Source organism: Schistocerca serialis, chromosome 1, assembly GCF_023864345.2.
Source record: "Schistocerca serialis cubense isolate TAMUIC-IGC-003099 chromosome 1, iqSchSeri2.2, whole genome shotgun sequence".
Classification (NCBI taxonomy): Eukaryota; Metazoa; Arthropoda; class Insecta; order Orthoptera; family Acrididae; genus Schistocerca; species Schistocerca serialis.
Genome location: NC_064638.1, coordinates 652,513,838 through 652,541,634, shown reverse-complemented (window position 1 = coordinate 652,541,634; position 27,797 = coordinate 652,513,838). Strand labels below are relative to the sequence as shown.

The window sequence follows — 27,797 nt, the reverse complement described above, 5'->3', positions numbered from 1 at the left end:
TTCAATGCCTTCCAATTTATGAGCTGTAGATACAGTAATGTTACAAGTCTCTGTATTCTAACAGTGTGATAGTATGGTAATACACCTTCATCGAAACACTTAGCTGTGTAAAAATAGAAAGTGACTGAAGCAGTATATCAATAATTTGATTGTATTAGATCAGTTGCGGCCTTTAACTAGCAGTCCATTAGTCACATATTCATTCTTTTCGTATTATTTTTATACAGGAACGCTTCTAAATGGATCTGTGACCGCGAAACTAGTAGCAAAGAAAGAAATGTAAATAAATGAAACGAAACCAACAAAAATCTAACTTTTCCCTGACGTCATGAGAAACTATAATTGTTTGGCAGACATTTGCTCACATTGCTTTTTCAGCATGATTTGAATATGTCTATCAAATACGGTTAAATTTCACTCAACGTTACACTTTGAGGTCATTGTGAAACAACGACAAACGAAGGAATCACTCTGGCACACACCTGAATTCATTTACGGAAAATCTGGATAGCCGGATGGGAATTAAAACCGCTGTTCTAAATACGGATCCATAGCCATAAACGCAACGGGATCCACGCAGTGCAACCTTTCTCCTGCTCAGTTGGTCCTTTGAGCAGCTGTGTTTTGAGATGCTCCCCGCGATCTGGCTCTAGCCTGGCCTACCAGTTGCACTGACGGGCGATATTTTATCGTCAGCCGGCGCCTAGGAGAAGCCTTACATAACGGCGTGCCTCGGTCGTCGTTTCGACGCACAACGATGCACGGCGGAGGGGCCGCGGATCGGGTACACAGGGGAGGCCGGCAGAATGCTGGGTGTGATTCAGAGGGCTCCGAAAATAATGTGCACTTGCGCCAGCGGGCCCCGAGCCGCGTGCCAAGCTCATTAACGGCGCGCTCCTAGCCGGGACTGCGTGAGCCGGCACACGCACCGGCCGCCGCCGCCGCCGCTGCACACAAGCTGCCGCCCACGTGCCCGCCTTCGTAAACAAGTCCTGGCCCGGTTCCAGCAGCCACTCAGCTCACTTTGCCGCTGCCCGTACTCTCAAATGAGCACTCGTGGAAGGCCAAAACATGCCGCCCAATTCGATTTCGTGCTCTTCCAACTGAGCCGCCCGAGTCCTCCAAATAGACGAGATTCAGGCGCGCCACTACCTGTTCCCTTCTCTAAGTAGCTTAAAGCCTGCGCGGCTCCAGAAGGTTGAGTGGGGTAGGGTGGGAGGGAGAAGCGGTTCAGACTCTTGGCTCACTCGGAAGTAACGTCAGAATGACGTGTACATGTCCGGTTTGGTGCCCAAGAAAAGTACGCCCCCCCCCCCCCCCCTCCAATGAACTTTTAACGCCATACTAGCCGGCTTGTCCGTCGCACTTCGCGAACGCTCGCCTTACGTGCAAGGCCCAACGAAAAACAATCTTTTTTTTTTTCAGTCATTAGTCTTCTCTTCCACCAACCTCTTCATCTCAGGGTAGCACTTGCAACCTACGTCCTCAGTTCTTTGCTGGATGTATTCCAATCTCTCTGCCGGCCGCGGTGGCCGAGAAGTTCTAGGCGCTTCAGTCCGGAACCGCGCGACTGCTACGGTCGCAGGTTCGAATCCTGCCTCGGGCATGGATATGTGTGATGTCCTTAGGTTTGTTAGGTTTAAGTAGTTCTAAGTTCTAGGGGACTGATGACCTCAGATGTTAAGTCCCATAGTGCTCAGAGCCATTTGAACCTTTTTATTCCAATCTCTGTCTTCCTCTAGAGTTTTTACCCTCTACGGCTCCCTCTAGTACCTTGAAACTTATTCCCTGATGTCTTAACAGATATCCTATCATTCTGTTCCTTCTTCTTGCCAGTGTTTGCCGCGTATATACCTTTCCTCTCCGATTCTGTACAGAACTTCCTCACTCCTTACCTTATCTCTTAACTTATCAATCCATCTAATTTTCAAATCTTCTGTAGCACCACATCTCAAGTACATCCAGTCTCTCCTGTTACTATTTTATCACAGTCCCTGTTTCACTACCATACAATGCAGTGCTCCAAGGGTAAATTCTTAGAAATTTCTTCCTCAAATTAAGGTCTGCGTTTGGTACTAGTAGACTTGTGTTGGAAGGAATGCCCTTTTCAGGTCCTCCTTCCTCCGTCCATCATGGATTATTTTGCTGCCTGTATGGAATTCCTTAACTTCACCTACTTCGTGACCATCAATCGTGATGTTAAGTCTCGCGCTGTTCTCGTTTCTGTTACTTTTCATTACTTACTTCTTTCAACTCAAATTCTGTACTCAACAAATTCTTCATTGCATTCAGCGGATCTTGTAATTCTTCACTTTCACTAAGGATAGCAATGTCATCAGCGAATCTTATCATTGATACCCTCTCACCTTGAATTTTAATTCCAATCTCGACCCTTCTTTTATTTCCAACATTTCTTCTACGATGTATGAACAGTAGGGGTGAAAAACAACATCCCTATCTTACACCCTTTTTAATCCGAGCACTTCGTTCTTTGTCTTCCACTCTTCTTGTTCCCTCTTGACTCTTCTACGTGTTGTATATTACCCGTCTCTCGCTATAGGTTACCTCTACTTTCCTCAGAATTTCGCACATCTTGCATCATTTTTTTCCGTGTAGAAAAGTCCTATGAACATTTAATGACTTTTCTTTAGTCTTGCTTCCACTATCAGCCGCAACGTCAGAGCTGCTTCTCTGGTGCCTTTATCTTTCCTAAAGAGCTGTTAAGCTGATTGAGCGATAATTCTCGCTCTTGTCAGCTCTTTAGTCTTCGGATTTGTGTGGATGATATTTTTCCGAAGATCGGATGGTAGGTCGCCAGACTCATACATACTACACGCCAACGTGAATAGTCGTTTGGCTGCCGCTTTCCCCAATGATTTTAGTAATTCTGATGGAATCTTATCAATCCCAACTGCCTTATTTGATCTTATGTCTTCCAAAGCTATTTTAAATTCTGATTCTAATACTGGATGACCTATCTCTTTTGATCGACTCTGGTTTCTCCTTCTACCACATCCTCCTTCCGCTTCATAGAGGCCTTCAATGTACTCTTTCCGCCTATCCGCTCTCTCTTCTGCATGTAACCTTGGAGTTCCCTTTGCAGTACTCATGTTCCCATCCTTGCTTTTAATTTCACCGAAGATTGTTTATACTTCCTTGCTCGCCGAGTCAGTCGTTCCGACAATCATTTCTTTTCCGATTTCTTCACATTTTGTTTATTTATTTATTTACACTTCAAGTTCCATAGGACCAAATTGAGGAGCAAATCTCCACTGTCATGGAACGTGTCAGTACATGAAATTACAACATAAAAGTAATAACAGATAAAAATAAAATGTTTATGAACCCGAGAGAAGTCAGTCCAAAAGTTTCAGTAAACACAATCAACAATACAACAAGAATCAGCTTACTTTTTCAAGAAACTCCTCGACAGAACACAAGCAGTGACCCATGAGGAAACTCTTCAGTTTCGATTTGAAAGCGCGTGGATTATTGCTAAGATTTTTGAATTCGGGTGGTAGCTTATTGAAAATGGATACAGGAGTACACTGCACACCTTTCTGCACAAGAGTTAAGGAAGTCCGATCCAAATGCAGGTTTGATTTCTGCAGAGTATTAACTGAGTGAAAGCTGCTTATTCTTGGGAATAAGCTAATATTGTTAACAAGAAATGACAGTAAGAAATATGTGTATTGAGAAGCCAATGTCACAATACCAAGACTCGTGAAGAGGGATCGACAAAAGGTTCCTGAACTTACACTACTTATTGCCCGAATCGTCCGTTTCTGAGCCAAAAATATCCTTTTAGAATGGGAAGAGTTACCCCAGAATATAATACCATACGACGTAAGCAAATGAAAATACGCAAAGTAGACAAATGTTATTGTCGAACGACCACTCACTTCAGATACCTTTCGAATAGTAAAAATGGCAGCATTAGGTCTTAGTACAAGATCCTGAACATGGGCTTTTCACGACAGTTTACTATCTGAACACCTAGAAATTTGAACTGTTCAGTTTCACTAATCATATGCCCATTCTGTGAAATTAAAACGTCAGGTTTTGTTGAATTGTGTGTTAGAAACTGTAAAAACTGAGTCTTACTGTGATTTAGCGCTAGTTTATTTTCTACAGGCCATGAACTTTGGCCACGAACAGCACTATTTGAAACCGAACCAATGTTCACACAACATCCTTTACTACCAAGCTAGTGTCGTCAGCTAACAGAAATATTTTAGAGTTACCCGTGATACTAGAGGGCATATCATTTATATAAATAAGGAACAAGAGTGGCACCAACACTGATCCCTGGGGCACCTCCCACTTGACTGTACCCCACTCAGGCCCCACATCGAAGCCATTCTCAACATGGAATAATGACCTTTTGCTGTCTGTTGCTAAAGTAAGAGGTTAACCAATTGTCAGCTACTTCCCGTATTCCGTAATGGTCCAACTTCTGGAGCAATATTTTGTGATCAACACAATCAAACGCCGTAGTTAAATAAAAAAATATGCCTAGCATTCGAAACATATTGTTTAACCTATCCAGTACCTCACAGAGGAAGGAGGATATAGCATTTTCAGTTGTTAAACGACTCTAAAGCCGAACTGTACATTTGATAGCAAATCGTGTGATATAAAATGATCGATTATCCTTACATACACAGCCTTTTCAATAACTTTAACAAACACTGATGGCACAGAAATAGGTCTAAAATTGTCTACATTATCCCTTTCTCCTTTTTTAGAAAGCGACTATGCTACTGAGTACTTCAATCGTTCAGGAAACTGACAATTGCTAAAGGAAATATGGCTAAATACAGGGCTAAGTACTTTAATATTCTACTAGGCACTCCATCATAACCATGAGAGTCCTTAGTCTTCAGTGATTTAATAATTGACTCCCTCTCCCCCTTGTCTGTATCAAAGAGGAGTATTTCAGACATCAATCTAGGAAAGGCATTTGCCAAGAAAGTTATATGATTCCCTGTAGAAACTAAATTTTTGTCTAATTCACCAGCAATGCTCAGAAAATGATTGTTAAATACTGTACATATATCTGATTTATCAGTAACAGAAATATTTTTACTACGAACTGTCTTTATATCGCTGACCTTGTGCTGCTGACCTGTCACTTCCTTCACAACTGACCATATGGTTTTAATTTTATCCTGTAAATTAGCTATTCTATTTGCATACCATATACTCTTTGTCTTCCTAATAACATTTTTAAGCGCCTTACAGTACCGTTTGTACTGGAGCTTGATTGTGATTACTTGTAACATTTTGATATAATTTCCGCTTTGTTCTACATGATATCCTTATCACTCTAGTAAGCCACCCGGGCTGCCTTTTACTGCTGGTATCCCGTTTAGCACATTCTAATGGAAAGCAACTCTCAAAGAGCATGAGAAATGTGTTAAGGAAAGCATTATATTTATCATCTATATTATTGGCACTATAAACATCCTGCCACTCTTATTCCTTGACAAGGAAACTCTCTATTGCTGTTGGATTAACTTTCCTACATAGTTTACAGTTTCAGTACAAAAGCCTTTTAGTGTTAAAATTTGTGGATAATGGTCTGAAAGGCCATTCACCATTTTACTAACAGAATACCCATCTGGTAATGAAGAATGAATAAAAATGTTGTCTACGGCTGTGCTACTGTTCCCCTGCACCGTAGTTCGAAAAAACACAGTCTGCATCAGATCATATGAATTTAGGAGATCTACCAACATCCTTTTTCTCCACCGTCATACACAAAATTTATATTGAAGTCACCCCATATAATTAATTTCTGGTACTTCCTACAAAGTGAATCAAGAACCCCCTCTAGCTTGAGCAAAACTGCTCTGAAGTCAGAGTTAGGGGTCCTACAAACAAAAACAATTAGAAGTTTGGTTTCACTAAATTCAACTGTCCCTGCACAGCATTCAGTTATCAGTTCAGTGCAGTGCCGTGATCGGTTTATGAACTCAAATGGAATACTGTTTTTTTACGTACACAGCCACTCTCCCAACCCGCAAGGAACTCCTTGAAAAACAGCCAGCTAATCTCTATCCGGGTAAAGGAAGCCTCTGAAATATCAAATTATTTAAGTTGTGCTCCGACATACCAATAATTTCAGAGTCAACATCTGTAAGTAGGTCACTAACTTTGTCTCTAATACCTCTTATATTTTGATGAAATATGCTAATTCCTTCTCTGCTTCGAAACATAACATCCTCTGAATGTGAGTCCTTAGTTAGCGGGAATTTCCTTTAAGCAGGTACACCTATCAGCCACCTCTAACACCAACTACTACAGCAATTTTTCCATGAATGTCCCACTACCACCCACTACACTGTCGCCTATAAGCTTTGCCAGCCTACCCTTCCCATACCTAATTGAGGTGCAGGCCATGCCTAGTAAAACTTGATCTACTGATAGACCCAACTGGCACCACTGAAATGCCACCAATGCCCTCTGCCATCAGCGCCCTCCCCAGCCCCATGTTAACGCGCCTAATAGCCACATGAAGATGAGGCCCATCATGACGCTGAAACAGTTGCACGAAATGCATATTAGTGCCACCAGTTTCAGTAACTATCTGTTTTTCATACAGCCATTTCGTCTTAGCTTCCCTGCACTTCCTATTTATTTCGTTCCAAAGCGACCTGGATTCCTGAATTTCTCTGAATATCATTGTACTTCCTTCTTTCATCCACCATCTGAAGTATTCTGTTCGTATATGAGATATGCTAGCGGCATGACACAATGCCTTTTCTGTGTGACAGCGATGGAAATATTATCAACGACAGTGCTGCGAAAGCAGAGCTACTAAACACAGACTTCCGAAATTCCTTCGCCAAAGAAGACGAAGTAAATATTCCAGAATTTGACTCAAGGACAGCTGCCAACGTGAGTACCTTTGAAGTAGATATCCTCGTAATAGTGACGCAACTTAAATCACTGAATAAAAGTAAGTTGGTTGGTTGGTTGTTTCGGGGAAGGAGACCAGACAGCGAGGTCATCGGTCTCATCGGATTAGGGAAGGAAGTCGGCCGTGCCCTTTGAAAGGAACCACCCCGGCATTTGCCTGGAGCAATTTAGGGAAATCGCGGAAAACCTAAATCAGGATGGCCGGACGCGGGATTGAACCGTCGTCCTCCCGAATGCGAGTCCAGTGTCTAACCACTGCGCCACCTCGCTCGGTATAAAAGTAAGTCTTCTGGTCCAGACTGTATATCATTTATGTTGCTTTCAGAGTACGGTGATGCGATAGCTCAATACTTAACTATTATATACAATCACTCGCTCTACGAAAGATCAGTACCCAAAAACTGAAACGTTACGCAGGTCACACCAATATTCAAGAACGGTAGGAGTGGTACCCTACATTACAGGCCCATATCATTAACGTCGATGTGCAGCAGGATTTTGGAAGACATATTGTGTTCGAACATTATGAATTACCTCGAAGAGAACTGTCTATTGACACACAGTCAATACTGATTTAGAAAGCATCGTTCTTGTGAAACACAACTAGCTCTTTACACACACGAAGTGCTGAGTGTTATTGACAAGGTATTTCAGATTGATTCCATATTTCTAGATTTCCGGAAACCTTTTGACACTATACCATACAAGCGGCTTGAAATTGCGTGCTTATGGAATGTCGTCTCAGTTACGTAACTGGATTCGTGATTTCCCGACAGAGGCGCCCAAGTTCGTAATAACTGATGGGAAGTCTTCGAGTAAAACAGAAGTGATTTCTGGCGTTCCCCAAGGTAGTGTTATAGGCCCTCTGCTGTTCCTTATCTATATAAACGATTGGGTTGTTTTCAGATGATGCTGTCGTTTATCGTCTGGTAAAATCATCAGAAGATCAAAACAAATTGCAAAGCTATTTAGAAAAGATATCTATATGGTAAAAAAAAAAAAAATTGGCAATTGACCTTAAGTAACGGAAAGTGTGAAGTCATCCACATGCGTGCTAAAAGGAATACGTTAAACTTCGTTTATACGATAAATGAGTCAAATCTAAAGGCCGTAAATTTAACCAATTACCTAGGAATTACAATTACGAACAACGTAAACTGGAAGTAACACATATAAAATGTTGTGGTGAAGGCAAACCAAAGACTGTGTTTTATTGCCAGGATACTTAGAAAATGTAACAGATCTACTAAAGAGACTGTTTACACTACGCATGATCATCCTCTTTTGGAATACTGCTGCGCGGTGTGGGATATTTACCAGATAGGATTATATGGAGAAACCTCATAGAAGGGCAGCACGTTTTGTATGTCACTGGCATGGTACAGGATATGGGGTGGACATCATTAAAACAAAGACATTTTTCGTTGCGGCAGAATCTTCTTACAAAATTTCAATCACCAACTTTCTCCGCGGAATGCGGAAACGTTTTGTTGCCGCCGACGTAGTAGGGAGTAATAGAGAATTATTATGAAGTTGGTTCGATGAACTCTTTGCCATGCACTTAAGTGTGATTTGCAGAGTGTTCGTGTAGTGCAGATGTAGACGTGGGTGTATTTCTTATGTTACCCATGGTTTCTTCGCAGTTACCTTCTTTATGCATATGTTTTCTTTTTAGAAATGTCCATTCCTTCTGCCACTGAGGTATTTCTTATCGAATTCTCTATAGCCTTCAAGCGTGTCTCTTCATTCCTTAGCACTTTCGTATCCCACTTTTTTTGCGGATTGATCTTCCTACTAATTCTCAAACTTCAGCCTGCTCTTCATCACTACTAAATTGCGGTATGAGTCTATTCGTATATCTGCTCCTGGGTAAGCCTTACAATTCAGTGTCTGATTTCGGAATCTCTGCCTTACCATCATGTAATCTAATTGTAATCTTCCCACATCTACCGGCTTTTTACGAGTATATCTGCTCCTCTTGTGAGTATTGAACGGGGTATTCGCTATTACTAGCTGAAATTTATTGCGGAATTCAATTAGTCTTTCTCCTGTTCATTCATACTACCAAGCCCATATTCTCCCTTAACCCTTCCTTTTACTCCTTTCTCTACAACAGCCTTCCAGTCCCCATTACTATTAAATTTTCATCTCCCGTGACGTACCGGTACTGAATTACCCGTTCAGTATTCTCATATACTTTCTCTATCTTTTCATCTTCGTCTTGCGATGTCGGCATGTGCGCCCGAACTATCGTTGTCGGTGTTGGTTTGCTGTCAAGTCTGATGAGAACAATCCTATCACTGAACAGTAACTCATTGTCTGTCCTACCTTCCTATTCCACTTATACCATTTTCTGCTGCTTTTGATAATATGCAATACTCATCTGACCAGAAATCCTTGTTTTCTTTCCATTTCACTTCACCCACCCCTACTATATCTAGATTGAGCCTTTGCACTTCCATCTTCAGATTTTCTAGCTTCCCTACCACTTCAGACTTTCCTCTCCCCGACTCGTAGAATGTTATCCGTTCGTCGGTTACTCAAGCTTCAATCTTTCTGTAATTGTCACCTCCCTCTTGGCAGTCCTCTCCTGGACATCAGAATGGTTTACAATTCCGGTATCTTTTACCAATGGAGGGGATATCATGACACTTTTTCTATTACAGGCCACATGTTCTGTGGATGCACATTATGTGACTTTAATGCAATGGTTTAGATTGCCTTCTGCATCCTCGTGCCATTGATCATGCTGATTCTTCCGTCTTTAGGGACAGTTTTCCACCCCAAGGTATGTGCTTCTCCTCCAACCTCTTTGACAACGCCGTGGGTGGTGATTCTGCATGAAGCTACCAACGCGCATCTGACAAGCGCTGCATTCTCCTGGGTATTTCGGATACCTCTAAAGCGCCCTGATTTTTTATGTTTATCTTTCATCTGGAAACTTATTCAGGCATTAAGGGGCCAACGTTTTTCGTATGCTATCAGGAGCTTGCATGGATTTAAAAGGGCAGTCGCGAATTATCGCTGACCACTGCTTTCTCCAATCTTTTGGACAGCATACGAATCCCGCGACGGCAGAAGTGGGCTCCTTTTCAGGAGATCGATGAATCGATCCAATTTATCACTCGTGCTGGAGTAAGGTTGTGGGCTGGGAGAGCAATGTCTGGAGGTGAAGGACTTCTGATTTCAACGTTTCCATGTTTTGAGTGGTTTTGTAACATAGGGCCCAGCATTGTCATGCTGCAAGATCACCTTTTCATATATATCGCTGTATTGTCGCCATCTGCCTTTCAGTGATCGGCTCAAACGCTTCAGTTGCTTTCGACAACGATCTCTTGTGATTGTTTCCATCGGTTCTCTCTTCCACCGCTATGACGGTCTTCGATGTCAAAATCACCGTTATTGAAGCCTTGAAACCATTGTCTGAACGTTCTTTCACTAATAAGTGCCTCGACTTAGATCTTACCCAGCATTTTATGAGCCTCAGAGCAGATTTCTTCATGTTAAAGCAGAAATTAAAGCGTTCCGCAAATGAAGAGAACAGGATTCGTAAGTTGACGTCTTCAGCCGAAAATAGCTTTACGACACATTTACAAATTAACTAAAATATTGATCGCATTATGTTTACAAATTCCGAAGCTTATTGTATGACAGTTACGTCCTACCACCTGCACCAGCACTTGTCGCTACTGCCATCTATTGCAAAACGGTGGAAGCAAAGTTTTGAACCTAATACGAGGGTTGCCCAGGAAGTAATGCATTGCATTTTTTTTCTCAGCCGAAAACAATGCTACGAATGCGAAACGTTCCGTATGTATTATTTGAAGTGTCTTGAGTGAGCGCGCCAAGTTTCCGTCACTTCCGACAGATAGCGTAGCTGTAGGACAGTTTCAAAGTGGCGTCTGTAGGTGATGTACGTTACAAGCAACGCGCCGTCATTGAATCTCTCACTGCAGAGAAAGAAACTGTGGGGAATATTCACACATGCTTGTACAAAGTTCTATGGAGCATCTTCTGTCAGCAGAAGTACACTTAGTCGCTGGGCACGGAGGATGAGGTCATCAGAAGGTTCGTCGGAGCTCCACGATTTGTGCTGGTCGGGGAGAGCATCTGCGGCTATCACACCTACATGTTGCAGCGAGCTGATGTTGTCATTCATTAAAGGATGCCATTCGTGGAAGGCATTTTGATGGCGATGAGGAGATGATTCACACAATGAAGCACTGGCTCCGCCACCAGGACAAGGATTGCTACTGACAGGGCATACACGCCCTTGTTTTGCGCTGGAGGAAGGCCATAGAACAGGATGGAGATTACGTGGAAAAATAGGATGTGTAGAAAAAACACCATTCTTTCGTGTGTGTAATTCTCATTATGTTCAATAAAGAACTGTCGGACAAAAAATGCGGTGCATTATTTTCTGGGCAACCCTCGTACATCAGTATAGAGAAAATGCCGGGCTTACGTTTTCATGTGTGTAATACACTGTTGGGTAAAGGCACTTCAAGAAACACAACATCAAAAGTAATATATATGGGAGAACTGTCAGAACCTTTTGAAATAAAATCAGTAGTAACTGCGCACTAGAGAATGTACTGAGAGAGTGGAGGAACTCCAGCAATACTAAGGGTGTTCAATTAGGAAAAAACCAAAGTAAAATCACAATAGATAGTCAAGTTTTTGCAGAGGTTATGGCATTAATTACGAACTCACTGGATAGTGCCAAAGAACAAATAACAGAACTACAGAAACAGGCAGACAAAATAGGACTAAAAATATCGTTTGAAAAAACAGATTTCATCAAATATCAATGATGGCCCTCCAAATCTTAAAATCGGCAACAACACTATACCTAAAACAAACTGTTTTAAATACCTAGGAGAATGGATAACAAGCAGCATGAAAGAAAAGATAGCCATAGAAAATAGAGTAAATAAAATGAAGAGGGCTTTCTGAATAATAAAAAAAACGTATGTAACAAAAGAACTTTGTCCTGAAATACAAAACTAAGACAGTATCAAGCAATGATAAGGCCTGAAACACTATATGCAACAGAAACACGTAAACTAACAAGATTTGGGGACCTTGAAAAATTGGAAAAAATTGAAAGAAGAATTCTAAAGAAAATACTGGGACCTAGAAGCAACAGAAAGTTCTTTTTGAAAATGGAGAAGCTAACTGATGTAATGAGGAAACAAAGACTACAGTTTTATGAGCACATATACTGAACCGATACTAACAGACTAATTAAGTAGATCTTCAATTTACTAAACAGCTATAAATCCAATTCCACATGGTTCACCAAAATTGACAAAAATACGAAAAAGACAGGAATTAGAATGGACATAATAGATAATAGAATACTTTTCAGAGAAGCAACACGAAAGGCAGTTTTTCAGGAAAGAAAGTGGTCTGCAAAAGGCAGAAAGTGAACTCGGGAAGAAAAGGAACGACACTCTCAAAGGGTGAAGGAAGTCTGGGAGTAAAGAAAATACAAAGAAGCTTAGTTAAAACTGATTTATCGTACCCTCCCAAAGGGTTTTCGAATAAATAAATACATCGAAGTGCCGAAGGAACTGGTACACCTGCCTAATATCGTGTAGGAGCCCCGTAAGCACGTAGAAGTGCCGCAACACGACGTGGCATGGATTCGACGAATGTCTGAAGTAGTGATGGAGGGAACTTCCACCATGAATCCTGCAGGGCTGTCGATAAATCTATAAGAGTGCGAGGAGTTGGAAATCTCTTCTGAACAGCACGTTGCAAGGCATCCCAGATATGCTCAATAGTGTTCGTGTATGGGGAGTTTGGTGGCCAGCGGAAGTGCTTAAACTCAAAAGAGTGTTCCTGGAGCCACTCTGTAGCAGTTCTGATGTGTGGGGTGTCGCATTGTCCTGCTGAAATTACCCCGTCGGAATGCATAATGGGCATGAATGGATGCAGGTGATCAGGCAGGATACTTACATATGTGTCACCTGTTTAAGTCATATCTAGACGTGTCACGGGTCCATAACACTCCAAGAGCACACGCCCCACACCATTACATGGTCTTCACCAGCTTGAACAGTCCCATGCTGACATGCAGGGTCGATGGGATTCATAAGGTTGTCTCCATACCTATACGCGTCCACCCGCTCGATACAATTTGAAACGAGGTTCGTCCGACCACCCAACACGTTTCCAGTCATCTACAGTCCAATGTCGGTGTTTGAAGGGCCCAGGCGAGGCGTAAAGCTTTGTGTCATGCAGTCATCGAAGGTACACGAGTGACACTTCGGATCCGAAAGCCCATATCAATGATGTTTCGTTGAATGTTTCGCACGCTGATATTTGTTGATGGCCCAGCTTTGAAAACAGCAACAATTTTTCGGAAGGGTTGCACTTCTGTCACGCTGAACGAATCTCTTCAGTCGTCGTCAGTCCCGCTCTTGCAGGATCTTTTTCCGGCCGCAGCGATGTCGGATATTTGATCTTTTAGCGGATCCCTGATATTCACGGTACACTCGTGAAATGGTCATACGGGAAAATCCCCACTGCATCACTACCTCGGAGATTCTGTGTCCCATAGCTCGAGCGCCGATTATAAATCTTGATAGCCTGCCACTGTAGCAGCAGTAACCGATCTAAAAACTGCGCCAGACACTTGTTGTCTTGATGGTGTTGGGACAGCAACCAGCCACAAATTTACTTTCAGTTCTTTTATTCAAAGGGTACCGTTACCGGTTTGGAATCGTTGTGATTCATCTTCAGACGGTTTACACGCTTTCCTTATGACATGTGGTGTGTTTTTTTTACAGATTAATTGTCTGAAATGTCGGTTTGGAGTGTTTGTTTTCATAACATCCGTCCAACAGATGTGAATACATTCCCACTGCATTCTTATTGTTGCACACGTAAATTTTTCTCACTGAACACTTTAGATTTAGGAAGGCGTGTAAACCGTGTGAAGATGAATCACAACGATTCGAAACCGGTAACGGTACCTTTTGAATAAAGGAACTGAAAGTAAATTTGTGGTTGGTTGCTGTCCCAAGACCATCAACATTTGTCTTCAAATAACAGCCACGGTCTCCATCATGTCATCATATGACAAAACTGCACTTGTTGTCTTATACTGGCGGTGTGGCCGTGCGGTTCTAGGCGCTTCAGTCTGGAACCGCGTGACCGCTACGGTCGCAGGTTCGAATCCTGTCTCGGGCATGGATGAGTGTGATGTCCTTAGGTTAGTTAGGTTTAAGTAGTTCTAAGTTCTAGGGGACTGATGACCACAGATGTTAAGTCCCATAGTGCTCAGAACCATTTGAGCCATCTTATACTGGCGTTGCTGAACGCAGCATGTATTCTGCCTGTTTACATATCTCTGTATTTCAATACGCAAGCCTATACCACTTTCTTTGGCGCTTCGGTGTAAATATTGTCGCGTATGGTAGTAATAGCACACTTCAGAGACGCCTTCTCTTCCATAATTGCCAAAATGTGAAAGCTTCTACCGTAGACAGCCTACGAATCACCAGCGACATTGTTGCAAAATTTCAGGGGGGAAAAATGCGCCCGAAATGGGCAGGGCCGTAGCCAGCACACAAAGCGACGAGTCGTGCCCCCTAGCGGTGAATGCCGCCATGGGTGGTTCCGCCTCCCAAGTGTTTGCGCGGCGCGGCAGCAGGTTTGCCGAAGTGTGGAGTGGGGGGCCCGGGTCTGGCGTCGCTGGCCGGCCTTGGCGGCGACCCTGGACCCTGGCGGCTGGCGCACTGGCGGCCCGGCTCATTGTCCGCTTGCAGGCCCAGCCGAGACACAAAGGACGCACCGGGCCCGTATCCGGTACGCTGCCAGTGGGGAGGGGGTCACGACCCTAGGCCTTCTGTGCCCCCCCCCCCTCCTACCGTCGACAGTCTACGACTGAGAGAAGGCAGCAACTGTATACGAGTAGAAATTTAAGATACCGTTATTCTCATTAATTATTCCGTCTCTTGTTGCACACTTTTTTAATTTGATTAAACGTTTCGATCACTCTGAATCATCTTCAGATCAAAATAGCAGCATCTGCAACCCGTCTTACCACTCAGAACAACATTTCTGAGTGCAGTCGTAACATATCAGGGGATCGGATGCGTCGTCACGAGCAGACAAGACGCGTTGCAGATGTACTTACTTAAACTGAAGATGATCCAGAGTGACCGAAACAAGTAATCGCATTAAGAGATCGTCAGAACAACATTTCAGAGTACCTTCGTAAAGTATCAGTGGGGTAGTACTCTGATACGTTGTTAGGAGTAGACAAGACGGGTTGCAGATGCACTTGCTTAGACTGAAGATGCTCCAGAGTGACCGAAACATGTAACAGCATTAATTGTTTTCATTTCTAATTACGAACTTTCAAATTTCTCAGCTATCTTTGACCGGCCGGAGTGGCCGAGCGGTTCTAGGCGCTACAGTCTGGAACCGCGCGACCGCTACGGTCGCAGGTTCGAATCCTGCCTCGAGCATGGTTGTGTGTGATGTCCTTAGGTTAGTTGGGTTCAAGTAGTTCTAAGTTCTAGGGGACTAATGACCTCAGGAGTTAAGTCCCATACTGCTCAGAGCCATTTGAACCATTTTTTGAGCTCTTTTTGAGAGGATGAAATAATATGGAAACAAAGAGTCTCCAGAACCAAACCGTGGACCCGTGGCCGCCTATAGAAACAGCAAGACATTTTTAACATCGTGTATCTCAAATCAAAGATTGTGCCAGATGAAATAACCAGTCGAGATTTTTTTTAGAGGTATTGCAGGTACACCTCTGTAAGAGGTAACGTTTTAGTTTTATTTATTAAACAACACGCTTTTATTAGAATATTTGCTGGCGTGACACCTTTCGGCAGCTTGCTGCCATCATCATGTGTCCGTTATTTATGTAAAAGTTATTACGCTACACATTCCTGTGAAGCGCGAAACACATTTTTGAAGAAGATGGATCGACATACCTCCATCAGTTCACTTTCTTACTTTTTTATTTTTTTATTTTTATTTTTTAATATAAGGAGCGATCAGAAAGTTTTCGTTGGCGTTGCTGCAGCGTATATGCATCGTAGAGCGACTCCGATGCAGGCATACAGGGTGTTCGGAAAGCTTGTAGGACTTGTAGAGGGGAGTCGGTACAAAATATTTTGAACAGGAATCCGTATCCGGAAACTACCGTTTCCGTGCAACAGCCGTTTGAAAATATGTTTGTTAGGTAGGTACACAAGAGGTTAGGCATGGTGCGGGGTCGTTACGTCGTATCGGCTGTTCTTATTTGACGCCTGTCCTACCTCTCTGGCCTGGTTCGAGCCTCACTGACGTGTCTGTGTTAGAACAACATTTCTGAGAAAACGTTTCAGAATAAACCGACATGATCCTACTGAATGGCGAAGCTCACGGTAATGAAAGAGCTGCCCGTCGCCTGTATCAAGATAGTTCTTCATAGTGTCCGAGACCACTGCATACCTTTTTCGCCACAATTACGCAACGGCACAATTACGCAACGGCTTCCAGAGAGGGTACCTTAATAGACAGCAGGCGTAACTGTGGTGCTCCACGGAGACGCCGCACACCCATTTTGGAGGAGGCCTTACTGCATCACGTTGAAGGTAACCCGTCAAGGAGTGCACGAGCGATTTCTTTGGCTATTAATAAGCGGAGTTGTAAAACAAGTGATGTATTCGGTCACGCCTAATCAGTTACTTGCAAAAGTGGCTGCAATACCAACATGTTGTCAAATGGTCGGGCACAGTTTCCAATCCAAAATATTATCTATTCACTTCCCTAGAAGTTCTAAATATTTGGAATGGGCATTTCCAAAGAGCCTGTATAAGCACCTACACGTAGGCAATGGATGAGTGTGGCGTGGTGTTCGTATCTTTCCGACGTGCGTACCGTAAATTCGGAAAGGTGAACTGTGGCGACCTTATTACCAAATGTGTCCAAACAGGACCAGCCTGCTGTTATTCTTTTCTTGGCTGGCGAAGGATAAACACCTGCAACATCCATCGTAAGAATGAAGCATATGTATGGGGCAGTATGTCTATCGAAACCCACCGGTGTGGAATGATGCGTCAAAGTGTGCTGCTGCTTCATGCCAACGCACGTCCTCATATCGCAAATGTCATTCGCTCTGTTAAAAAAGGCCTCGAAGTGTCGACGATTCCTTTCGAACGAGGATATGCAGCAGGTAGTTACAGGCTACTTGACACAGCACGATAGGGTGTTTTACGAAACTGTTATCATTAACCTGGTGCGTCGGTGGAATGATTGCCTCAACGCTGACACGATTTTGCCCGATTAGTATACCGATTCTGGACTGTACGGTCATTGAACTGAAACTTTTTGATCGCTCCTTATATATATGAGATGTTGTCGTAAGGTTTTAATTAACATATCGAAAAAATGAAGTTGTGTGATTAATGTTCTGTTTGTTTGCAGGTACAATTGAGCAACACCGGTACACATTACAATCCACACGCGACGCAGTATAGTAGCAGACCCAAAACAAACTAGCGCAGCACATCCTCACTTAACCAATGGGCTGCACGTGTTGTTCCAGGTTCTACAGCGGCGTGTGAACTGTAATGTCTACCCCTCGTACATACTTCACTTTGTCAATGGGCTGCTCTTTTTTCGCTCCTATAGAGACGTACTACAGAAATGTAGCGTGCGAATTTCAATATGAGCTAAGGAATGCAAGCAATTAATAAAATATTTACTGACTTTGCTTTTTTCGCGGTGACAATTAAAACTTTGAGTAACCCTCGCGGTTCTTTACTCTGGAGTGACCAGAATATGCGAAAGATTCTTCCACTGTTAAGGTAATACTTTTACAAATGCCATGGGTACAGCCGGGCGGAGTGGCCGAGCGGTTCTAGGAGCTTCAGTCTGGAACCGCGTGACCGCTACGGTCGCAGGTTCGAATCCTGCCTCGGGCATGGATGTGTGTGATGTCCTTAGGTTAGTTAGGTTTAAGTAGTTCTAAGTTCTATGGGACTGATGACCTCAGAAGTTAAGTCCCGTAGTGCTCAGAGCCATTTTTTGCTATGGGTACAGATTTTCTTTTTGTACAAGCATATTTACATTATGACATAACTTGCAGTGTGGTTTTCAGTATTTTTTTCATTAATACGATCTGATTTTTTACTTGGTGCACACTAACATAAATTAATCTCTTTCACTGACTTCTAACATTATTGATTTATAAAATCTACTATACCAGTCACGACCTTTTAGCCATTTTCAACTGGAATATTGAGAAATCTAAAATTAGAATGTACATACAGTATGGAATCACAAGTGCAACTGCACTGTTCATGGGTGTTACATTATAAAACGACACATTACTCTCATTTTGTAGTTTGCCCGTTTTATAACTTTAGCTGTCACGTACATTGTGCTTGCAAGTGAAGTGATTCAGTTCTCTATGTAGACTCTGTTTTTGTATTTCGCTGTTTTTCATTTGTCTCCTTGTTCCTTGATATCTATAATAAGAGAGTATTACTATGAGGGTTCAATATAATATGATACTACTCGACTGTTTTAGGGCCAGATATCTTCAATCACAATAGGGTCCAGAGCAGAAAATGTAGGCAGTGTCGTGAAAGTCAGTCTTGAAGCAACAGATACATTGAGATGGAATCTACTATTTAAATAAGCAGAATGATCACGGTTGGAAATCGTAGTCACTACTTACGTGCAGCAGAAACGAGGACTATCTCGCCAACATTCGTTGTGACAGGTATAGGTGCACACTCAGTGTGCAGGATGACATTCATTGCGCATTAGCGTCCGTGGTCCGTTGTTTACTCACCAGGTACTACCGCACTTGATTATTTAGTGATATTTGGCATGCAGAAGTTTTTTTTAACATACCACTTACTAGTTTGTACAGTTATAACGAATAACACCTCACATAGAACTAGGTTTGCTAGCGAGGATTTGGAACATAGTTTTATGGTTTTTAAAAAACGGAAATCGACCTATAGCAATAACGGCTGCGTATGCATAAAATGAACTATATTATCAACTCTTGTCGCTTCCACGTAGCACGAAGAGTTCTAGTTGGTTCAGTTTTTAGTAAAATTCATTATCGGTATCATGTGGCTCTTGGCCTTACTTTCGTAATCCTTGTTCTACGAAGGGTTGCTAGTCACTTCTCGTCCACACGTCTCGTTTACCTGAAGCTGCGAACAAAGTGGGATTCGTTCCGCGATACTGTGTTGGGCAGGGCGGAGCGGTGCAACTGCAAGAAAGTTGACAACGCTGCGCACAGAAACGCAGGAGGGCGAAACGGGACCGGGAATGGAAACCAGTCCTCCGACGGCGGCGATCAGTGCTATTCTGCACAGAGCCCGGCAGGATGTGCACCGACGACCTTGGGCAACGGAATCGCTCGCCGACTGTCCCGCCTAGCCGCACGGGTTCACGGCCGACTGGACAGTGGACGGGACCATCGGCGCACCAACACCCTGGAGTTCCGCGGCCGGAACTGCGAGATTGGCGGCTATATGATCCGCTGCGATGCTGCCACCTGCCGAGCACACTGTTAGTGAATTCATCGAGCCGACAACATGATGACTCATCCGGTGACTTCGACGAGAATCGACACATCCGCAACCTGGACTCTTGGAAGTAGCGTCACACATGTTGGTGGGATAATATGAGTATTATTCCGTGCAGCATACTACCCTAACTTTTTTCGCTTATTTCAGATCGACACCAGAGAAGATCGTCAGAAGAAAAGAAGGAAGTCCCGCATCGTACATACACGGTGAGGATGTACCGATTTTTAGGGGTTTCATGACAAGTCTAAGCGCAGATCCACGGGGAGGGACATTGGGGTCTTCACCTTCTCCAAAGTACAGTTTATTAACTTATTATTTCTGTTTTTAAACCTTTTAGTCAGTTTTTGAAGAACGAAGTTAGATGAAAAGAGAGGGGGCTTGACAATGGCACGGAATTCCACTTTTTAGTTGCTTAGGTGAGGGCTAGAAAACGAGAATGAACTCACAGCTTGAGTGGCTACAGAACACAACCTAGCCAGCTAATGACGGCCATTGCTAACAATAAATTCTGCATGTTCCCGAGACCAGTAAGTGGAATAAGGAAAGACTGGGGAATACACCCACTAAGAAAATAAGAACAGAAAGGCAGACTTTTCCTAAATGTACACGGAGAAGGCTGAAAGAGTCAGCATTCACCACATTTACAGGCTAGTATATCTACAGCCTGCAGATCTGTAAATGGTAGCGCTAACCGCCTCCATAGCCGAGGTAGCAGTGGCGTTCGACTCTGAAGTATGCCAGTTCGTATCCTGGTGGTGGACGAAACTTTCAGTGTTTGGCCTTCAAGGAGTGAAGGGGTGGTAGTCATGGACTGTGCGGCTGATCCCGGCGGAGGTTCGAGTCCTCCCTCGGGCATGGGTGTGTGTGTTTGTCCTTAGGATAATTTAGGTTAAGTAGTGTGTAAGCTTAGGGACTGATGACATTAGCAGTTAAGTCCCATAAGATTCCACAAACATTTGAAAATTTGAAGGGGTGGTAGCGTCAAGTTATCACCAGTCTTTGCTTCATTGTAGTGGATGAAATTTTATACCTCTCTCCAGTGTCTGATGAAGTGAGGGCATGTGACAATGTTGATGGTGAATTGTCTATATCATATGACGACGTTAAGCTCAGCCGAACGCTTGGTGTTATTCGAGAGGAGTACGCTACGCGACCTCAACCAGTTTCCCCGTCTTCCTACTCCTATCATCTACGTATAACTCGAACATAACAGTGCACTAAACGCTCATTCATTACGCTTACCTACACTGCACATATCCGGCAGGAAAGCAGCCAGCAGGAACAAATTTCCAGGTAGGAGGCTGAACTCATCATGTGGGATTTCTCAGCTAACAATATCGTATCAGATTTAATTTTTTAATCGTTGCGATGCTTAAAGTGCCGACAATTCTGATTGTACAGTTCGATTTTATATCGTGTAAATTATGATGTTACCAAAGTTATGAAAGTTTGCTGCTACTATGGTTCTTGGATCAATTGCACAAGACATGAGTGCATCAAATGTTGTGACGAGGGCTTGTGGAATGCTGTATCTCTCTAAAGTTATGCTATAGCGATGTTCTGAAGCCAATAACTTATTATACAGGATGATTCAAAAAGAATACCACAACTTTAGGAATTTAAAACTCTGCAACGACAAAAGGCAGAGCTAAGCACTATCTGTCGGCGAATTAAGGGAGCTATAAAGTTTCATTTAGTTGTACATTTGTTCGCTTGAGGCGCTGTTGACTAGGCGTCAGCGTCAGTTGATGCTAAGATGGCGACCGCTCAACAGAAAGCTTTTTGTGTTATTGAGTACGGCAGAAGTGAATCGACGACAGTTGTTCAGCGTGCATTTCGAACGAAGTATGGTGTTAAACCTCCTGATAGGTGGTGTATTAAACGTTGGTATAAACAGTTTACAGAGACGGCCGAGAACGAGTGATGAAAATGTAGCACGCATCCAGCAAGCATTTGTTCGCAGCCCAGGAAAATCGACTCGCAGAGCTAGCAGAGAGCTGCAAATTCCACAATCAACTGTATGGAGAGTCCTACGAAAAAGGTTAGTTATGAAACCTGAACGTCAACTACCCGAGGCGATGGATCGGCCGCCAGGCAGCCCGTGACAGAGCACTTCATCACTGGCGTCCAAGAAGCCCTGATCTTACCCCCTGCGATTTTTTCTTATGGGGGTATGTTAAGGATATGGTGTTTCGGCCATCTCTCCCAGCCACCATTGATGATTTGAAACGAGAAATAACAGCAGCTATCCAAACTGTTACGCCTGATATGCTACAGAGAGTGTGGAACGAGTTGGAGTATCGGGTTGATATTGCTCGAGTGTCTGGAGGGGGCCATATTGAACATCTCTGAACTTGTTTTTGAGTGACAAAAACCTTTTTAAATACGATGTATAACAGAAGGTTATATTATGTTTCTTTCATTAAATACACATTTTTAAAGTTGTGGTATTCTTTTTGAATCACCCTGTATAACACCAATTTATATAATTTACTGTTATTCTTATCAAAATAAACATTGTAGGCAGTTATGGCATCTTAGAACTTGGGACAACGGCAAGTTACACTTGAAGGGAAAGATTAAAGGATTGGGGAAGGGGTGGAGATGATGAGAGACATACGTTATGAACGTGGATAATGGTAGTAACTTATACACTGAACAGAGGCAAAAATAGTCTGGAGGAGGTTTAGGCATCGCTATCATCCCCCCCCCCTCCCCAAAAAAGGAGACACCAAAGATAAAACATTCAGAAAATAGCACTGAATGACGAACAAAACGTGACCCTCACCAGAACTGATCCTTGAATCCGCGGCTGGACACGTCGCACAAACTTTACGTGAAATGCCAAATGTCCCGACTTTTAGCCATTGGTAACAATTCGAAAGTTAGGAAATATGTTTCTTAAAACGTCGATGGCGGGCCAGCAGGACGTGATCAACCGTTGAACCAAAGACACGCCTTAATGCAAGCCCGAAAACACTCAGCCACGTGGCTTCCATGTCCGTCACTATGCTACCATCTAAACAGTATGCTTCTGCATGTCCCCCTCCCCCTTTTCGCCCCCCTTTCCCCTCCAATTGATTGGTCAGGATATGCCTTGGAGCACCAATTAATGTTTCATCCAATGCCAGTGACTGCCCTTCCTGTCCCCCCACTAGTTCGTTTCGTGCTTCCGTTTGTAACACGCGGGTGAGTTTTAGTTGTGTGCACAGCGCCTGTCAGCCTTCGCAGTTCATTCAGTCAGTGGAAACGCAGTTGGTAAGTAATGTGTTAAATATGTATCTATTTATTATTCGTATTTTCAGTAAATACATTTTTAATGAAACCACATCTAAATTACGTATATCAAGGTTAAAGAAACTTGAATCATACAATTCTTTTCGTGTGTGTAGCACAATTATTTTCGTGTGCTTATTTCGACATACTTAACCCTTTAAAGCGTCCGCCCCTGGTAGCTGAGTGGTCAGCGCGATGGAATCTCATACCTAACGGCCCGGGTTCGATTCCCGGCTGGGTCGGAGATTTTCTCCGCTCAGGGACTGGGTGTTGTGTTGTCCTTATCATCATCACTTCATCGCCATCGACACGCAAGTCGCCGAAGTGGCGTCAACTCCAAAGACTTGCACCGGGTGAACGCTCTACCCGACGGGAGGCCCTAGCCTCACGCCATTTCCACTTACCCTTTAAAGCGAGATTTTTTTGTATTCCGGATTTTTTTGCAAACAAATTGTGAGTCACGGATGAAAAAATCAATTTTTTCTAGGTTTTTTTTTTCCAAAATTTAAACAGTAAATCCCTTGTAGCATCTGCCACTGGCGTTTGTTGACCATCTCCGTTAGGTTCTCCCGCCGACTAAGTGATTCCGTTAACGAAACACCCCGCTCTTCGTTGGATCTTCTCTATGTCTTCTATTAATTCAATCTGGTAAGCGTCGCAGACTGATGAGCAATACTCAAGAATCGGTCGAACAAGTGTTTCGGATGAAACACATTTCCTTACTCTCCTTACTTATGGTCATCTTATTGGTTCCTCCCACATACTGCATGCGAAATGAAAGCCACGTGAACATAAGACAAATAGTGTCCCACGATAGTAGAAACGAAACACTGTTTGTACTAAAAGTCAAACTTCTCTATTTCCAATAGGCACCGTCACTGGCCAAGAAGCGGGTTCAAATGGCTCTGAGCACTATGGGACTTAACATATTTGGTCATCACTCCCCTAGAACTTAGAACTACTTAAACCTAACTAACCTAAGGACAGCACACAACACCCACTCATCACGAGGCAGAGAAAATCCCTGACCCCGCCGGGAATCGAACCCGGGCGCGGGAAGCGAGAACGCTACCGCACGACCACGAGCTGCGGACCAAGAAGCAGGGACACAGACTACTTTGTGGGAAAGCGCACTAATGTTGTCACTAGATTGTCCTCTTAGTAGCTGTAAGAACCTAAACAGATCTCTTTGGGAATTAGCTCCACGAATCGAACATACTGCGATATCCTCTTGCGTTTCTGTTAACGCCAAATGGCATTTTCCTCCTCCGCTCCTAAGACAGAACATCGATTTCCGATACCCAGAAAATTCCATCAGTAATGAAGCAGTAGACCATATAGCTAATTTCGAGCTATGATGTAGCAGCCACAAGGCAAATAAACAGGCGACTCTCGTGAAAAATTATTTTCGTGTCATTGCACAACAATCTGATGCAACAAGCCTGCTTATTTCACTATTTACGCATGCGGAAATTCTCTTGCATCTCTAGAACAGACACAAGCATGAGGTTAGGGAGGACGTGGGCAACACATCTTTATGAACGGGCATGCTTACCACGAGAAAGAAGTATCAGGACAAATACGGAATCTCGTAAATGGAGTAATTAACTCGGAGGCTACCTGAGTGAAACTACCGCTTCCAGAGAAGACGTCATTACCACCGCACTGGTCCTCAGCAAGAAAGTCGCAGTATCCACCTATCTTTAGCGTTGAGACACGCCTATAGCTGCCTTCCAATTAAGCCATTTAAGTAACAGTAGTTACAGTGTTTCTAAGAAAAGGTAGCACACGACCACTCTGATTTTAACTCAAGGGATGCCCTTCTTGTTTTGCTACCTACATTTCAGTACAACAGGTAATTTTCCTGTTCTCTATACAACGAGGCAATTTTTATGTATGACAATAAAGCATTTGATTTTTTAACGTTGTGCTTCTAATAAGCTTGATACAGATGCCTTGCACTTTGAGGATGTATACAAGTGTCATTACACGCTTGACGCTTGCTGGAGAGCGCATAAATGAGAATCTGATAAAGTAAAATACTAGCACCACTATAACCGTTTGCGTAAGCCAAGTTTCTATATATATTCTTTGTCAGTAGCTCAGGTAGGAGAACACGGTCGGCAAGATCGCGGTATACCGGGATCGTTCAGAACGTTCCTTGGCATGGTTTCCCAGTGCGTCCTTACTGTGTAATCTCATCATGTAACTGGGTACGTCAGTTAAAAGAAAACAGCGTCTTCTCGGAATTCTCCTTTTGTGTAAAGCACGCTTACGCATTTAACAGTATCACTACAGGGAAAAACGAATATGTAGTAATTAGTTGTTAAAGATATCTCCGTATAATGACAGCAACAGCTGTGAGATATTCACAGAAAAGGGTTTTTATTTTCCATCAGCTGTACATATTGTATCTATTCTTGACCAGTTTCGGTTACTTCAATAATCATCAGCTGGAAGACTGAACAAACATAAAAATCTTTATGTAATATACGCAGACCAAAAAGTCAAAATACAAAATTTGTACTTCTGAACATCTACATCGTATGCAGTACTTATAAAATTGTAACATAGACGTTTGAGATTGCGTCAACATGGGGGTGATCTGAAAATTATATTATTCTTGAAGAATCAAGTTAGACAAATCGCTATCACTTGGTTTTTTTTTTTTTTTCACGGCCAGTTTCGACAGATCTAAACTGTCATCATCGGAGCTTGAAACATTATTACTTGTACATGCTTGTTACAATACTGAAAGTCACACAGTGATGTTGCGTCAAATAAAACGTGGCAGGGAATACCTGCTTGACACAAATAAAATAACACACAATTAAAACATACAACATGTTGTGCTTATGTCCCAGCATACACCACAACAGCGAGAACTCGTTATTGTGGTGTGTGCTGGGACCTCAGCACAACATGTTGGGTTTTGTAATTGTGTGTTATTTTATTTGTGACAAGCTGACACGAAAGTAGCGAGAACTGGCTGCTGTGGTGTATGATGGGGCATCAGCACGACATGTTTTATTTGTGTCAAGCGGGTGCTCCCGGCCACGTTTTGTTTGACGCAACATCGCTGTGTGACTTTCAGTATTGAAACAAGCATGTAAAACTAGCAATGTTTCAAGCTCCAATGATGACAGTTTAAATCCGTCGAAACCGGTCATAGGAATGGAATGAATTGCTATCGGTCTTGGCTACTTGATTCTTCAAGATGAAAGTAAAATTGTACCATATGTTCGTTTAAAAATTTATATATCTCACAGAAGACACTTTCGCATACCCAACGTAACAATGACAAGACGTGGAATGCGACATAACCAGATTTTTTTTTCAATATCTTGAAATATTTCTGTAAGTTGCAGATAGCCTCCTCGCAGTTAATAGGCGACTGCCATCTCAGGTCTATGTAATGTCAGAAGACCAAAGAGTCCAATATCCCAGAGTAAAAACAGAAGAAGACCTATAGCACAATCGCTGGTAAAGAGTGCTCTGTGACGCTTCCGTATAAGTCTTTGTTATTGACCAGCTCGTCTTTCCATTTGTATACAATTTTATTCTGTAGGTGTCAGTTGTTTATATAATTGACACAATGACGTAGAAATGATATTTCTGCATCTATTATCACTTAGATACTCCTGTTGTCATCATTAATGTTATGTGGATACTGATGTTGCAATTTATGATCAGTTACATTCACTGTGTGTTACAGCTGTAGCCTGTGATCTAGGTTTTATGTTATTGGTAGCCCGAGGACTTATTTTCACGTCAGTTGTAGCCCTATGTCTATGTTGGCTACATTCATGTCTTATTGATTTGTAATGTATGTGTCTTATTAAATATGTATTTTACTGCCTGCCCTGTTTTTACAATTGTATAGTAGTTTCTTGAACTATAGATACAATAGTTTGACCTCAATATTTTTGTGCACTCGATGTCTAAGATGACAACAAATATGTTTGTAACCCAGACATCTCTTCAGTGAATAATAAGCTCGATTACCGTAATTACTACTTACAAGTGTCGTTCATGCAACGCCATTATTACATTATTATATGGCTCTTACAAAACATTATTGTCATATGAACATTTTACATGACTGACGTGTTTTGCAAGTTAGGGCAGTTTAGCCTTCGTTTTCCTGTTGCTACATTCAGAGAATGTTGTTTGTTGATAGTAACCATATTGTGCCAACATTGAAATTTGCCTTGTTAACTAATGTTCCCTCTGACTTATACTCAGTGTATAGCAATCCGGCGCATACTGATTTGTATCTAAGGGGCTAGAGTATTTATCACCCAGTCCAGGAGAGAGCTGTTTTAAATAATTGGGACACAGAGCAAAAACTGCCTCTACTGAGGACCACTTGGATTCCAAAATTAGTAATCTGAAGTGCATGCTCCGAAAGAACGGCTACTGTTCAAGTGATATGAAGTCTGTCTTCTCCAAAAAAATGAGACGTGATAATGTTTAACATTCACTTGATGACCACCGGTTGTATTCTTGCCTTTGTGCGGCGTTACATCCAGCAAAATAGACAGAGCCCTATGAAGACGAGGTATAAGACCTGTTTTCCGACCTCCTAAAAAGATAAAGCAGATACTACTCCTTGTTAAGGACAGACTAGGCCTCAGGATACCGGAATTTATAATAGCCTTTGCGAGTGCGGAAGGAATTATATCGGACAGTCCATCCTTACCGTTCCCGGCCGCTGTGCAGAACATCAACGGTATATTAAACATCTAGTACTCGAGAAATCTGCAGTCGCTGAGGACAACCTGCGAACAAACACAAAATATTGTTTGAAGAAACAAAAGTTTGGTCCCAGGCTCCTACATGCTGTGATTCTGTAATTAAGGCGGCTGTAGAAATAAAAATGAGAGAGGACTTCAACCGTAACAGCGGATATAATCTCAGTATTGCATGGAAGCGAGGTCTCGATGTGTAGAAGAGACAGAGATATTCGTCGCAATGTTTACGTTACTACGCGAGCGGTGGCGGTACCAGCGCAGACGTCGACACCATCTG

The 27,797-nt window shown here is 42.8% G+C and overlaps 2 protein-coding genes across 6 annotated transcripts in view; one reads left to right on the top strand and one right to left on the bottom strand.

Annotated features, from left to right (window-relative positions):
* The window catches only part of LOC126479202 (uncharacterized), a 687,919-nt gene that overhangs the window by 218,398 nt on the left and 441,724 nt on the right, over positions 1–27,797 (bottom strand). Inside the window, exon 1 of one of the 5 annotated variants that reach the window (XM_050103766.1) lies at positions 27,469–27,549. The exons of the other annotated variants lie outside the window; for them this stretch is intronic. The gene's annotated coding sequence lies outside the window, so the exon portion shown is untranslated. Of the gene's footprint in view, positions 1–27,468; positions 27,550–27,797 lie in introns of those variants that run through there. 5 annotated transcript variants of the gene reach the window in all.
* The window catches only part of LOC126420542 (protein PRRC2A-like), a 116,516-nt gene continuing 103,254 nt past the window's right edge, over positions 14,536–27,797 (top strand). Inside the window, exon 1 of the mRNA XM_050087231.1 lies at positions 14,536–14,742. Coding sequence (XP_049943188.1) covers positions 14,536–14,742 — 207 coding nt within the window. The remainder of the gene's footprint in view (positions 14,743–27,797) is intronic.